The 13,057-nt window shown below is 42.1% G+C and overlaps 8 protein-coding genes across 8 annotated transcripts; 4 read left to right on the top strand and 4 right to left on the bottom strand.

The window, feature by feature from the left end:
* Positions 1 to 18: 18 nt before the first annotated feature.
* On the bottom strand, positions 19 to 1,041 carry SAMD00019534_083460 (hypothetical protein; the record flags this gene model as incomplete). Its single annotated transcript, XM_012896237.1, has 3 exons — positions 19 to 236; positions 273 to 566; positions 660 to 1,041. Coding segments are annotated over 3 exons (894 nt in total), but the record flags the coding sequence as incomplete, so codon positions are not given.
* Positions 1,042 to 1,120: 79 nt separating this feature from the next.
* SAMD00019534_083450 (hypothetical protein) lies at positions 1,121 to 2,825 on the bottom strand (the record flags this gene model as incomplete). The annotated part of the gene is made up of 3 exons (XM_012896236.1): positions 1,121 to 1,787; positions 1,860 to 2,488; positions 2,565 to 2,825. Coding segments are annotated over 3 exons (1,557 nt in total), but the record flags the coding sequence as incomplete, so codon positions are not given.
* Positions 2,826 to 3,243: 418 nt separating this feature from the next.
* Positions 3,244 to 6,317, top strand: SAMD00019534_083440 (hypothetical protein; the record flags this gene model as incomplete). Its single annotated transcript, XM_012896235.1, has 5 exons — positions 3,244 to 3,453; positions 3,529 to 3,663; positions 3,739 to 5,328; positions 5,392 to 5,996; positions 6,047 to 6,317. The coding sequence occupies 5 exons, from the start codon at positions 3,244 to 3,246 to the stop codon at positions 6,315 to 6,317; spliced, it is 2,811 nt and encodes a 936-aa protein (XP_012751689.1).
* Positions 6,318 to 6,606: 289 nt separating this feature from the next.
* SAMD00019534_083430 (hypothetical protein) lies at positions 6,607 to 7,533 on the top strand (the record flags this gene model as incomplete). The annotated part of the gene is made up of 1 exon (XM_012896234.1): positions 6,607 to 7,533. The coding sequence occupies one exon, from the start codon at positions 6,607 to 6,609 to the stop codon at positions 7,531 to 7,533; it is 927 nt and encodes a 308-aa protein (XP_012751688.1).
* Positions 7,534 to 7,638: 105 nt separating this feature from the next.
* Positions 7,639 to 8,127, bottom strand: SAMD00019534_083420 (hypothetical protein; the record flags this gene model as incomplete). The annotated part of the gene is made up of 1 exon (XM_012896233.1): positions 7,639 to 8,127. The coding sequence occupies one exon, from the start codon at positions 8,125 to 8,127 to the stop codon at positions 7,639 to 7,641; it is 489 nt and encodes a 162-aa protein (XP_012751687.1).
* Positions 8,128 to 9,334: 1,207 nt separating this feature from the next.
* On the top strand, positions 9,335 to 9,949 carry SAMD00019534_083410 (hypothetical protein; the record flags this gene model as incomplete). Its single annotated transcript, XM_012896232.1, has 1 exon — positions 9,335 to 9,949. The coding sequence occupies one exon, from the start codon at positions 9,335 to 9,337 to the stop codon at positions 9,947 to 9,949; it is 615 nt and encodes a 204-aa protein (XP_012751686.1).
* An 806-nt stretch (positions 9,950 to 10,755) lies between these two features.
* SAMD00019534_083400 (hypothetical protein) lies at positions 10,756 to 11,469 on the bottom strand (the record flags this gene model as incomplete). Its single annotated transcript, XM_012896231.1, has 1 exon — positions 10,756 to 11,469. One exon carries the CDS (start codon positions 11,467 to 11,469, stop codon positions 10,756 to 10,758), a length of 714 nt encoding a protein of 237 aa, XP_012751685.1.
* A 528-nt stretch (positions 11,470 to 11,997) lies between these two features.
* Positions 11,998 to 12,920, top strand: SAMD00019534_083390 (hypothetical protein; the record flags this gene model as incomplete). The annotated part of the gene is made up of 2 exons (XM_012896230.1): positions 11,998 to 12,031; positions 12,097 to 12,920. 2 exons carry the CDS (start codon positions 11,998 to 12,000, stop codon positions 12,918 to 12,920), a joined length of 858 nt encoding a protein of 285 aa, XP_012751684.1.
* Positions 12,921 to 13,057: the final 137 nt, after the last annotated feature.

Genomic DNA, 13,057 nt, shown 5'->3' with positions numbered 1-13,057 from the left:
GGATCATTCCATGATTGATCATAGACATACTCTCCTGTTGTTTGTTCTTCTCTTCTTCTTGTTCTGTGTCTTGATGTCAAAGAGGAATAGATGTTCGTCTTTGGTCTCCTCGTGGCTGTAGGTCATGTTCATTCTAAAGTCACTGGATGGCTGGAATTTGAAGTTGAACCTCTTGACAATCAGTGGTCCAAGTATCCATTTGACAGCCTCTTTGATATCGACGATCTTGGCATCCTCTGGTGATTCATTCTTGAACAATGGGTTGGCCTTCATTTTGTCCTTGTCATTGTCCCTGCCAAACAGTGAATGCAAATGGAACCAAATAGAGTACTCTCTGATGATCGTAGACTGTGGCATCCACAAAGCCAATGAGTAATCTATAAACTCATAGTTACACTTGCCAATCGAGTCCAAGAATGTATCCAAGAACTCATTGGCACTGTTTGTATTCTGGAGCATACCCAAGCATGACACGCACACTAAGTCATTCAAAGTTGTTAGCGAGTTACGGTCAACATGCGAGGAGTGAGTGATTGAGTGAGACAACATACCTTCATCGGTTGCCTTTAGTGAGTCCAAGTTGTATTCAAACTTGGTCGTGGTCGGAGTTGTAGTCGTAGTCGTGGTCGTTGTCGTTGTTGTCGCGTCGGCGACCTCAGGTTGCTGCTGTAGTTGTTGTGTATCATGTCGATCTCTCATAACGATATAGTTGATTAGATGTGATAGGAATGGCACTGGCTCTTGATATAGACCTATTTCTCTGATGTTGAAGTATCTTAGACAACATCTTGGACACACTCCAATGCTGACCAACTCTGCCAACGCCGGTGAATATAATGATTTAATCGTTCGTCCATAGAATGACTCTAGTCTCCATATCAAATTCTTTCGACCTATCTCATCATATGATGTACTACTACATGCACTACTATTGTTAATGCTCGTCGCTGTATTCAATGTAGTAGTAGGTGTAGGTGTAGGTGTAGGTGTAGTTGTAGTTGTAGTTGTTGTCATTCTATCTTTCTTCGTCTTCTTGAAATGAAAAACGAGAGTGCCCTTTGTGAAGTTAGCGTTGACAACGCGGATACGGACATCGTACACGCGCGTGAGATGATATTTATTGTTGTTGCGTAGTACTACTGGTAGTAGGCTGCTGCTGGAGCAACCAATTGATGAACAGGTTCCACTTTTCATTCCAGGCGTTGATGGCTAGTTCACGCTCTTGTGAATCGAAATAGGCACTCTGGTTCAGGGAGTTGAGGGCAAGTTGCTTGAGCTCGGCAATGCCAAGACCCCAGGCGGTAGTCACCTCGTAAAAGTCATAAGTTAGACCGCCGTAGCCAAAGATGGCGGGGTCGTCGGGCGAGATCGTCACGGGCAGGCCCTGGTTGAACAGGTCATAGCCGGGGTGGGCGCGGAAGTTGGCCACATACTCCAACACTTGGTTGCTGATGGGACAAACCTCGATACCGATGTTCTTGTCCTTGACCAACTGCATGAGGACCGGGTGCTTGGACAACTGTATTCCATGACCGATACGCTTGCTCTGGAGTAGGATGGCATCGTAAAGATTGGTGTTGTTGTACAACAATGTCTCGCCGGCGTGGAAGTAAAAGTCCAATGGATACTTGTATGTTTGGCCCAGTTTGTCAATGGTCATGAATTGATCGATAAAGTAGATCAATGGATATCCCTCATCCTCTGGTCCAACCAAATCATATCCAACAAACATCTGAGGATATTGATTCCTCAACTCCAATGCGTATACCATGTGATCCAACACGACACTGATCAGTAGATTGATTGAGTTAGTGATTGTTTGGTACCATTCCAGTGAATGAGTGATTTATCGGACTTACGTTTGATTCACATGTCTTGGATCACAACCAATTATTTTGATGTTGAACTCTGGCATTTTGTAGGTGGTCCTGGTGGCATCGACAAGTTGGATAGTCTGCTCAACGAACCAGGTCATGTTGTATTGGTTGCCAAGGAGGTCGTAGGTGTCACCAAACACCTTGCGTAACTCGATGTGCTGTACATTGTTGGCAATTGTTTGGTTGACCAAATGTTGCATGTATCCAATGGTGGCGGGCAAGTATGATACGAGGCCAGCAACACGGCCAAAGATGGCGTCAAACTTTCTCCAGAGTCCGACATAGTCACCAAAGTCGTCGGTCTCCAGTGTGAGGTTGGTGAGCAGCTGTTGATCAAACTGATTGACATTGTCAGAGTTTTGGCGCAATGTGGACAGGAGCACCCAGTTTGAGTTGGCCGGTTGTTGGGCAAAGAAATAGAATGAACCATAATAAATGCCAGACTGTTGTTGATCATTGCCAATGTACATATAACAATTTGGCAAGTAAGATGCCGTATCAATCAAGTAATCATATGTTGCCGACGAGTCTTGATGAGCATGTAATATCGAACCCTTTGGCATCTTGTCCAAAATGCCAAAGATCTCTGTAGTTTCAATAATACTCTTGGCCTTTAATATTTGATTAGGTAGGTGTCAGATGAATGAATGAGAGATGATGATGATGATGATGATTATAACAACATACACCAAAGAAGTTTAATGAAGATGGATCATTGTTGGAGAGTTGTAATTCTTCAGTTTGTAGGATTGTTGTGAAGATCTCATTGGCAGATTGTTCGGCGGCTGTTAGATGTATGAATGCACCATCCTTTATAGCATTCTCACTGTCTACCAACAATGCCCTCTCCTTCATATATTGTTTTAAATCTTGTGATTGAACACATTGTAATGTCAATGTCATAAATGACAATAACAACAATATAAATATCTGTTTTGTTGTTGTCATTGTCTTATATATAAATATTATACTTAATACTACAATTACTACTTATATCTTTTATCTAAAAATATGTGTGTGATTGTCTATGAGTTTGGATTGGGATCAAATGACCTTTCATCATCATCATGTGCTGTTAATGTGGTGGGGCACACACCAATCTTGAGATTGGAACAATGTGTTGCAAACAACTGGAATGGGGTGAATTGACCAATCTTGAGCACTTAAAAAAAGAAAATAAATAAAAATAATCGAATCGTCCCTTCACCCCAACAACACAACACAATCATCATTCATTCTTTCATTCGTTCGTTTTTTGGATGAATGTGTTCGATTTAATCATTTATTCATTCTTCATCACACTCTTCTACCCAATCCTATTCTTACACATACACATTCACATATATATACACACATTATAACAACGATGAAACAAAAGAGTAAATCAGATAGAGTGTTTAATGTGAAGAAGCAGAATGCACCTGCTGCTGCTGCCAATGCACCGGCTAATGGCGCCAGCAAGGTGGTCAACCCATTCGATCGAAAGACAAACAGGGTCAAGCATAGTGTCCTCGGAAAGAAGGTCATCGGTACATCCGGTAACAGAGGTCAATCAAGATATAATGATATTGAAAGGGTATGATTGATTGATGACCGATCTTTCAAACATTCGCTCACTCACTCAAACCAATCAATCAATCAATGACAACAGAGAAAGAAGACATTGTTGGTTGAGATGAACTTGGCCAACAAGAGTAATCAATTCAATGATTCTAGATTCGAAGAGACCAACACTGCCATGTCTGAGGAGGACAAGATGCTTGCTCGTTTCCAAAAAGAGAAGATGGTATGTTCTCGATCATTGATTGAATGATTGATTGGAGTGCACTAACATGAAGAGCCGAATGACAACACAACACAGAGAAACAAAAGCCTTTATAACTTGAATGATAATGATGATGAACAACTCACTCATTATGGTATGGCATTGGGTAATCATATGGCCGATGATTATGAAGCCGATGAGGATGATGAATTGTTGGAGGAGGAGAAGATGGTAGGAAGGAGACACTCTTCATCCGAGCAGGATAATGTTGGCGCGGATGGTATGCCAATGGAGAAGACAAGAGACGAGATATACAAGGAGATCATTGAGAAGTCTAAGCAGGGTCGTGCCGACAGGGCCAAGGAGAAGATGGCCAAGGAGGACATGACCAGACAGCTCGATGAGGACTTTGACGACATTCGCTCGAGCAACGTGCTCATCGAGAGGAGAAAGGTTGAGGGCGACCCCCTGCTCTCACTGTTCCCATCCGAGCAACAGAAGCAAGACCAGCAGAATCAGCAACAACAGAGTGGAATATTCGCGAGCAACAACAACAGCAACAACCCATATGATGATTATGAGAGTCTGGTCATGGAGTTGGCAAATGATGTCAAGGCCAAGGCTACCGATCGTATGAAGACGCCAGAGGAGTTGATGAAGGAGGAGAACGAGCGATTGGAAAAGTTGGAGGAGGACAGACTCAAGAGAATGAGGGGCGAGATCGTCGAGGATGATGTCGCGCCCAAGAAGCAGACCAGATGGGCAAAGAGACAGGAGAAGCTCACCAAAGACAAGGTCAACAAGCCAACCAGACCAACTGCCGACGACCTCAACGATGAGGACTTTGCCATGGATCTCGGTAACGAGAGTGCTCCATGGTATAATGATGGAGAGGCAGCCAAGAATGATGAAGAGGATGGCGAGGATAGTGACGAAGAGGAAGGTGATGAGGATGAGGACGATGAGGAGGCAGAGGCAGAGGAGGATGACGAGGACGCAGACCTGGACGACAGCGAGGATGATGAGAATGCCGAAGACGACGACGAAGAGGACGATGAGGACGACTTGGAGGAGCAAAGACTGGAGAGAGAGCTCAAGAAGCTACAGACACAGAAGAAGGCGAGTGAGGAGATACCATTCACATTCGACGTGCCAAAGAGTGTCGACGAGTTGAACCAATGGCTGGCGGGAAGGAATCAAGAAGAGAAGGAGTTGGTCTACACAAGAATCAGAGTGTGCAATCACATCTCATTGAAGCCACAGAACAAGGAGAAGATGAAGGTCTACCTGCCTGTGCTCTGGCGTCGATTCGAGCTGATCGCCATTGGGCACAACACCCTGGGCGGTCTGGACTGGAAGGAGCTGGACCTGTTGTCAAGATATATATTTGAGGTTGGAAAGGATGTGCCTGACATCCTGGCCTCGACGGCACTGGCCATGTTGGAGTCATGCTACCGACGAAGCATGTCTCGTGTGGACAAGGCATCGGACATGGTCAGTGCATGGCCATCAGTCAGTGAGATGTTGACCATGAAGCTCATTGGAAACATCTTCCCAACTTCTGACTACAGTCATCCAGTCATCACACCAACCACCGTCGTGATGGCACACTGCATCACTCAATGTCCAATCAAGTCTGGACACGACATCATCTCGTCCCTCTTCCTATCCACAGTATTCCAATTCGTAAGTATATCTTTGATTGATCATATGATGTTGACCCTAATATCAATCTATCAATCAATATAGTATTTGAAGAGTGCCAACAAGTACTCACCAGAGTTGTCAGCAATGTTGCTGAGTCTTCTCTCTGTGTTTGTCGAGCACCAGAAGAAGCCGGTAGCCGCAGCAGCCCTAGCCACAAAGGGCGCATCAAAGAATGCCTCCAAGACTGAGACCAAGCTAGCACCAGCACAGTCCAACGTCATGGATACTCACTGGACTACATTCAAGTCATCAATATTTGTCCCAACCATCATGTTACGTGATGGCGCACTCACCATAACCAACAAAGGAAAGAAGCTCAGCACAATGGAGCCATCAAAGGAGTTTGACTTTGCCAAGCTCACTCAATCAAAGCAGGACGACGTCCTGAAGCAATATTATGAATCCGATCAGTTCAGAGTGGACCTACTCTACCTGTTACTGTCCATGACCAGACAGTACGTGGAGCAGGGCAACAAGTCTGACCAACGCCAATCACTGCCATCAGTATTCACATTGTTCCTCGGTCTGTTGAAGGCAATCGACGCCAAGGACTTCCATCCAACGATCAAGGAGAAACTCAATCACGTGATTGAAACCATCACCAATAGAATAGCGTCCATCGTCGATGAGCGTGTGCCTCTGACACTGTTGGTCGGCAAGCCGATGGCACAGAAGCAGTTCGTGCCCAAGTTCWCAGCCAGGAGTTCCACGAGCATGGAGACGACCCCGATGCCGTGCGCCAGGAGACCAAGAAGCTAAAGGCACTGCACAAGAAGGAGACCAAGGGTGCCATCAGAGAGTTGATGAAGGACAACACCTTCATCCAGCAGGAGAAGTCAAAGAAGCGCGCAATCGAGCGACAGGAGATCGAGGCCAGCAGAAAGAAGATCATGTCAGAGCTGGAACAGGAGCAGAGCGAGGCCAAGCAATTCAAGAAGTTGAAGGACAGGCTAGACGGCAGAATATAATATCCTTTATTATTAAACTATACATTAACTTCAAAAGTGTGATTACTTCGCTTGCCCTTACCCTTGCCCTTGCCCTAACCCCAGGGTTTGGGACTTGCAAGCAAGGACAACCCTTTGGTCTTGTCATTTTCTCAAACAAACTCACAGATAGTATTTGTGTACATATACAGATACAAAGAATACACTACCTGATCTGTTGATACGAGCGATATACATCGAGTTGGCCAATGATGCGGACATCATATGCATGGGCTTATCATGCAAACAACTGTTTAGAATCTTGAACAATATGACACAGTTCTCATTGAACAAGACAATACTATGCAATTCACTCTGCAATGATATCTGTAAAGAATATCCTTTACCTGCCGATGGACTCAACTGGAAGAACTTCTATCTAGTATCCAGATTTTATTCTGATAACCCTATTCCACCTGAGGCTACTTGCGTCAGACTCTACTGCACACTCAGAGAAATACCTCTTGGAGCACTGCCACCAACAATCACATTCTTGGCCATTGACACTAACGACAACATGCCCATCCTCAATCTACCGCCATCACTCACACACCTCTATTATGGATTCTACCAACGTACACGTCTCCCATCAACTCTGCCTTCATTGAGACGACTCACACTTGGCTACTACTACAATGAACCTCTCCCAACATTGCCAGAGACGCTAACAGAACTAAAGCTTGGTGAATCCTTTGACCAACCAGTGTCCGAGGTCATTCTTCCACCTAATCTTCAATGTATCACCTTGGGATATCTCTTTCAGATCAAGTACCTAATTATGGCCCCTGCTTCACTGGAAACAGTGTGCATCAATCTGCCTCCAATGATGGAGGCATCGACCAAGTTCAAGGAGATTGGACATGGTTTGCGGCATTTAAAGACGTTGATATTGCCAACAATAGTGGATGATGATTCTTCCAAATTCTTGGCCAAACTCAAGAATATGATGAGTGTAGTACCCAACTTTGATACCTACGTTCAACTGCACACGATCAAATTAAGAGATATTAGAGCGATACTAAGGAAATTGGATGAGGATACCTTTCTATACATATATATGAAACAACCAATATATCGAATTGGTGGAGACAATCGAATTGAGTCTATTATTAAGCCCAAGAGAATGTTCATCATCAGAAAGAAATCATCAATTGCTCAGAGCATCATGAGCAAGCTAAGATCGATCGGTTTGTCATAATAACAATGTATCATTTTGTCATATCCAATGAGGTCAATCATTAGTCATTGTTAGGCAAGGGTAAGGGTAAGGGCGAGGGCGAGGGTATAGGTCAAAGTTTGTTATTCACATTAGTTTCTTCTTGGCAAGGATGATGTTGCCTCTCATATCGGTGTTGTCACTTATCTGATCGATGTTACCAATGAGTCTGATTGTGTCAATCACATCACCAAATACATCCTTGTTGATTAGTTCGGCCAAGGCATTGGCAAACAGCTCTCCATGTATCACTTTGAATGGTCGATCATGGAATGAGGACACATGTTCCGGTAACAACTTGGTCAATCCGAGTCTATTATGTTTCTTTGCCAAAAGTTCATAGGCAGTTGAAAGTGCCAACTCTCTCTCCTGCCATGTTTGAGCTGTAGCTGCCTGTTTAAGACATAGTTCAAACTCTGCAGCACATGATAATCGTTTGTATGCTGTACCAAACCACTTTGGATAAGGTGCATATCTCTTCTCCATTAGGAAGCAAAGGTTCATAATATCGCGTACTAGTCGTGACCCAATGATCGATGAACCAAGCTCATCACCAACGAATCCAGCACGAGGCATTAAGTGCTCCTCCTGACCAATGCGTTGCCAACCACATGCCATCATATAAAGCCATATGTCATGAGGGTACCATTCAAGTTGGGTTCGCAGATTTGTTAACTCTCTAATATCATCATGATAGACAGCACCAGCAGACAGACCCAGCAACTCTTGTGATGCGATTGATAACCAGTCCGACACTTTCAGAGGTTGATCAATCAGGTCTATATCATACCTCTGCTTCAACCATGTTGATAGGTTAGTGATCGTGATTCGATGATTGATTGTTGGTTCTGGAGTCGTGGGGGTCATCGTAGCATTGAAGTCCATATGTTGAGTCTGAGGCTCATGCTCAAAGTGTACCATGCCCACAGGGAATCCGTGTAGGGTTGGTGGCAGGTGCTCACGAAACAACTTGTCAATAGATGGTATTAGATGTGAATCATGTTTGTTGAATGAACAATATGAGTTGTGGACCCCAATCATGATCCATTGACATGGCTGTATCATAACCAAGTACTTCACTACCTGATCCAATACGTGCTGCAGCATACTTAAGATGAGGGTAGTGTTTTGTTAAGATTGGACGAACTGCTTCCTCAAAGAATATTCGACTGAGTTGTATACCAGGGATGAATTCCATCATCACTTTTAAATTTGTATTTGTATTATTATTACTAATTATTTAATAAGGTTAACATGATTGGATTAGAGAATCGGCATCTTCAAACTTGGTTTCGGCCTTTTGGATCACACTTGGGAAAAATGATCTAATTTGAGATGTTTTTTGTTGCCCCAGTGGGCCAAGACAAGGTCAAAAGGCACTTAGATTTTTGCTGTTTTTAACATTTATCTTTTTTAAGGGTCTTTGTGAGATTGATCAAACATTCAAATATCTTCCCAACACGGACAAAGAGTGAAAAAAGATAATAATACATACTTGTAATAACTTGGATACCATCATATAATATAACTTAGTCCGAGAGAAAGATAGAGAGAAATAGAGATGGAGTTTGGACCATCAAACTTTACATTATGGTCATCAAACAACAACAACATCTATGATGATGATATCCAATCCAATCAAACTATTGATATGTGTCATCTAGGTGTACAACATAGAATAGATATTAGTTATGGAATGCTTGCACCATCTATACTATCAGTGATTGGATCATTAACCACAATCATAATGATAATCATCAGTAATCGTAGACTTAGAATCAATATGCAGGCTGCTGCCGCTGCCGCCGAGGCCGCACAGACTCGTGGTGGTGTTTCGGGTGAGGGTGGACGTGATCGCGACCGATCATTGACCTCACCCAACTCATCCCAAGTGTACATAAACAACTATTCAATATCTCCGACTGCTTCACAGAACTACTCAACCAACAGATTGTCAATAGTTGAAGAGTACCAACATGGATCATGGTCATACATCAATGCCAGTGTGAACAACTCAATGGAGGGCAATGTAGATGGTTCGCCAATCTTGGAAACTAGTCTCAACAGCTTTGTCAATGAGCATGGACCCAATCCAGATGGATCAACACTTCGCCGAAAGAAGATACCTCGCAAGAATGAGGATAGGAAAGTGATCAGATTAGTTAGGAACCTCGCCATAAGTGATCTTCTGGCATCACTTTCAGTATTGGTATCACGTATACTATTCCTAAAGTATAACAATCACTTTGTAACATCAACTGGAGGATTCAAAGACGTATCACTATGTTCCATCTCAAGTGGCTTCATCGCATTCTCATTCCTAGCGTCATGTTGTTGGACAACAGTAATATCATTCCATATCTATCGTATAATAGTCAAGTCACGTACCAAGAAGTAAGTATAGTGATCATTATTTATACATACCTTGAATACTAATATTATTATTGATACTTTAGGAAATTCTTGATGATAATATATTATTTAATATGTTGGATATTACCATTATCACTTGGATTTGGTATAATGAGCACTGCGAATATTAGACAGATGAATGGAATGTCTTGGTGTACTATTGACAAGTACTTCCAATTGGCACTATTCTATATACCTATGATAGTAATGTTAGTAGTATCATTAATACTATCATACAAAGTGAAGAGACATCTTAATACACTTACAAGGTCTATTTCCAGTAAGTATCTTAAACTTCTTGGAACCCGTTACTACTCACTGTTGTCAACAATATCTAACAAACACCCATCTTAGGAATGAATGCACTACAAAGTAAGATTGTACTTAGACTCAATCTATTTGTTTCTGGATTGATTATATGTTGGACATTCAACATTATAGCGTTCTTTATTTATCTACTTGATAATGGTTGTCAGAACTATTACCTCCAAATGGTTTCATCAATATTATTCCCATTCCAAGGTAACTACGTTAACAATGATGATAACATCTAATTAAATTACTAACTACAACTCAAATAGGTTGTTGGAACTTTATATCATATATATATTCCAATCGAAACTCATTAAGAAGTTATTCATCATCTCAGAATATTGTATCACTCTCATTGACTTCTCCATCAATGTCAAGGGATCAGTCCTCCAGTCGATTCAAATGCTTCGATATCTTCCAGAGAGATTAATTGCGAAATATAAACAAACAAACCAGAACCGCATCGACAACATTTATTGTTCATTGAACCACAATCAAGATCAAGATCATCAACAAGATGGAATGTGGCACATGTATCCTGTTTCCTAGAGAGTTATACCATGATTGGTCTCCCCAGTCTGGGATGTTGACAGCCGGGGCAGATGTTGGAGCAACACCTCCTGGTGAAGTTGAACTGGCTGTTGGTGTTGCAGAACTGGCCGATGAGGCACCTGCTGCTGCTGAAGAAGCGGACATTCCACTGGACATGGAACTTGATTGTTGACCACCAGATCCCGAGGCACTTGCAGATTGTGATGATGCGGAGGCCATGGAAGAGGACTGAGTCTGACCAGATAGACCTCCACTTGCTGATGACGCCGAGACAGAGGAGCTTGTCAGCGGGAGATGTGACAATGTCACTAGCACTGCAGTCAATACATTACTGGTTGTATTGGTTGGCTTGGGTGTACCTCCAGTTGTTGACGGAGTAGTCGATGCTGATGATGTTGTTGTTCCTGGTCTGACTGTGGTTGTCGATGGCGAGGTGGTGGAAGCAGCAGCACCGGTGGTAGAGGGAGTGGCGGAAGTTGTAGATGGGGAAGCAGAGGTTGTGGATCCTGGTTTGACGGTAGTTGATGACGATGTAGTTGTAGCCCAGTAGGAGTTGGTACCACTCTGGAATTGAGCCAAAACCAATTGATCATTAATAACTAGTAGAGTTAATAATATCAATAAGAAAGAAATAGTCTTCATAATAGTTTAGATATTAAGTAGTGAATAAAAGGAAGATGATAAGGTACAAATGATTGACGAAAATGATGAATATTTTGGCTTCCAATATATCTATCACATTTGATGTAATCATCCATAAAAGTAATTGGTATCCAATCCAGGACATCAGTTCCAGTTCTCAAGATTAATAAAGAAATGTGGTTGCAGCACACACTGTTTCTTCACCTTGGTGGTGTTGTCTACTTGTTTGTGTGAACATCACATAAAGGTTCATTCATTCACACATTACAAGGATAATTATATAGATAGTTTGAGAGAAGAGATACAAACTAAACAATGTTATACTATATTCTTCAACATATCATTTGTAACCTTGATAATGTCGATAGAGTTTGCTTGGCATTGACCTGCAAGAACTTCTACAATGATCGACAGAAATATCTTTTGTTCGATACAAAGCTATTGCGATCCATGAACACTTCATTCTACCAGAGTGATAGTTTCAAACTTAGATCATTTGCAGATCAAGTCAAGTTGTCCTTAGAAAGAATGCCTGTCCCAACTGAACCTGACCTGAATGATGGTATGTACTTATCTCAGATTGGATCTAAGTTGATTGATTCCTAATTGATAGCCTATGAAACACAGAGGAACTGGGTGCACGTAATACCTTCCATATTATCATCACCAAGGAGAATCTAGAGAGTGGTGAGATCCCTTCGAATGCCTGGCACTGGGAGTTTGGAAAGAAGTTCAATCAACAATTGTACCCCAATCAGATTCCTGCCAATGTAACAAGGATTACCTTTGGAAGAGAGTACAACAAACCAATTCTCGAAGGGGTCATTCCAAACACTGTCACTGATATCCAGTTTGGAATGGATTTCAATCTTCCTCTTGACAATATTCATCTACCAGTGTCAATCAAACGATTGGTGTTTGGAAATTTATTCAATCAACCTATTCCTCCTTCTTCGTTACCATCCAACTTGACATACCTATCTTTTGGAATGAATTTCAATCAACCGTTAGCTGTTGGATCCCTACCATCTTCACTCAAGCATCTATCCTTTGGTCATGAGTTCAACAAACCTTTGGACCTAGGTGTACTTTCCAACAACATGCACACTCTGATCTTTGGTACCAAATTCAATCAACCATTGGCAGTTGATGTCATTCCTAGATCAGTCTCCAAGCTAGAGCTGGGTTGGAACTACAGCCAACCATTTCATGATACTAACATTCCACCGACCATCGAGACTTTAAAGTTGCACCAAGACTATTTCCAAAACAACTGGCGGTTGTTACCAAGGTCCCTGTCCATCATCCTTTCAATGTTCTACCATGACTACTGCATCAGAGTATTCAGTGATAATAGTATCCTAGCACTTACAGAGAGTCTAACTGGTGGATTCATAACAGGAAATCAAGCCGATAACTTGGAACAATTCTACAAGTCACAAACATTATAGTAAACATAATCATTGAGATATGAACTTGAAAGATTGATTATACTTTGCTATAGTTGATGATGTATGTATGTTTATTGATGATTTGGAAATGATGTATACAAGAAGAGTTTGTCTCAAAGTTATGAGATGAATGATTA

This window comes from Acytostelium subglobosum, assembly GCF_000787575.1.
Source record: "Acytostelium subglobosum LB1 DNA, scaffold: scaffold18, whole genome shotgun sequence".
NCBI lineage: Eukaryota > Evosea > Eumycetozoa > Acytosteliales > Acytosteliaceae > Acytostelium > Acytostelium subglobosum.
The sequence above is the reverse complement of the archived record's forward strand: the minus strand, read 5'-3'. Positions and strand labels throughout refer to the sequence as shown.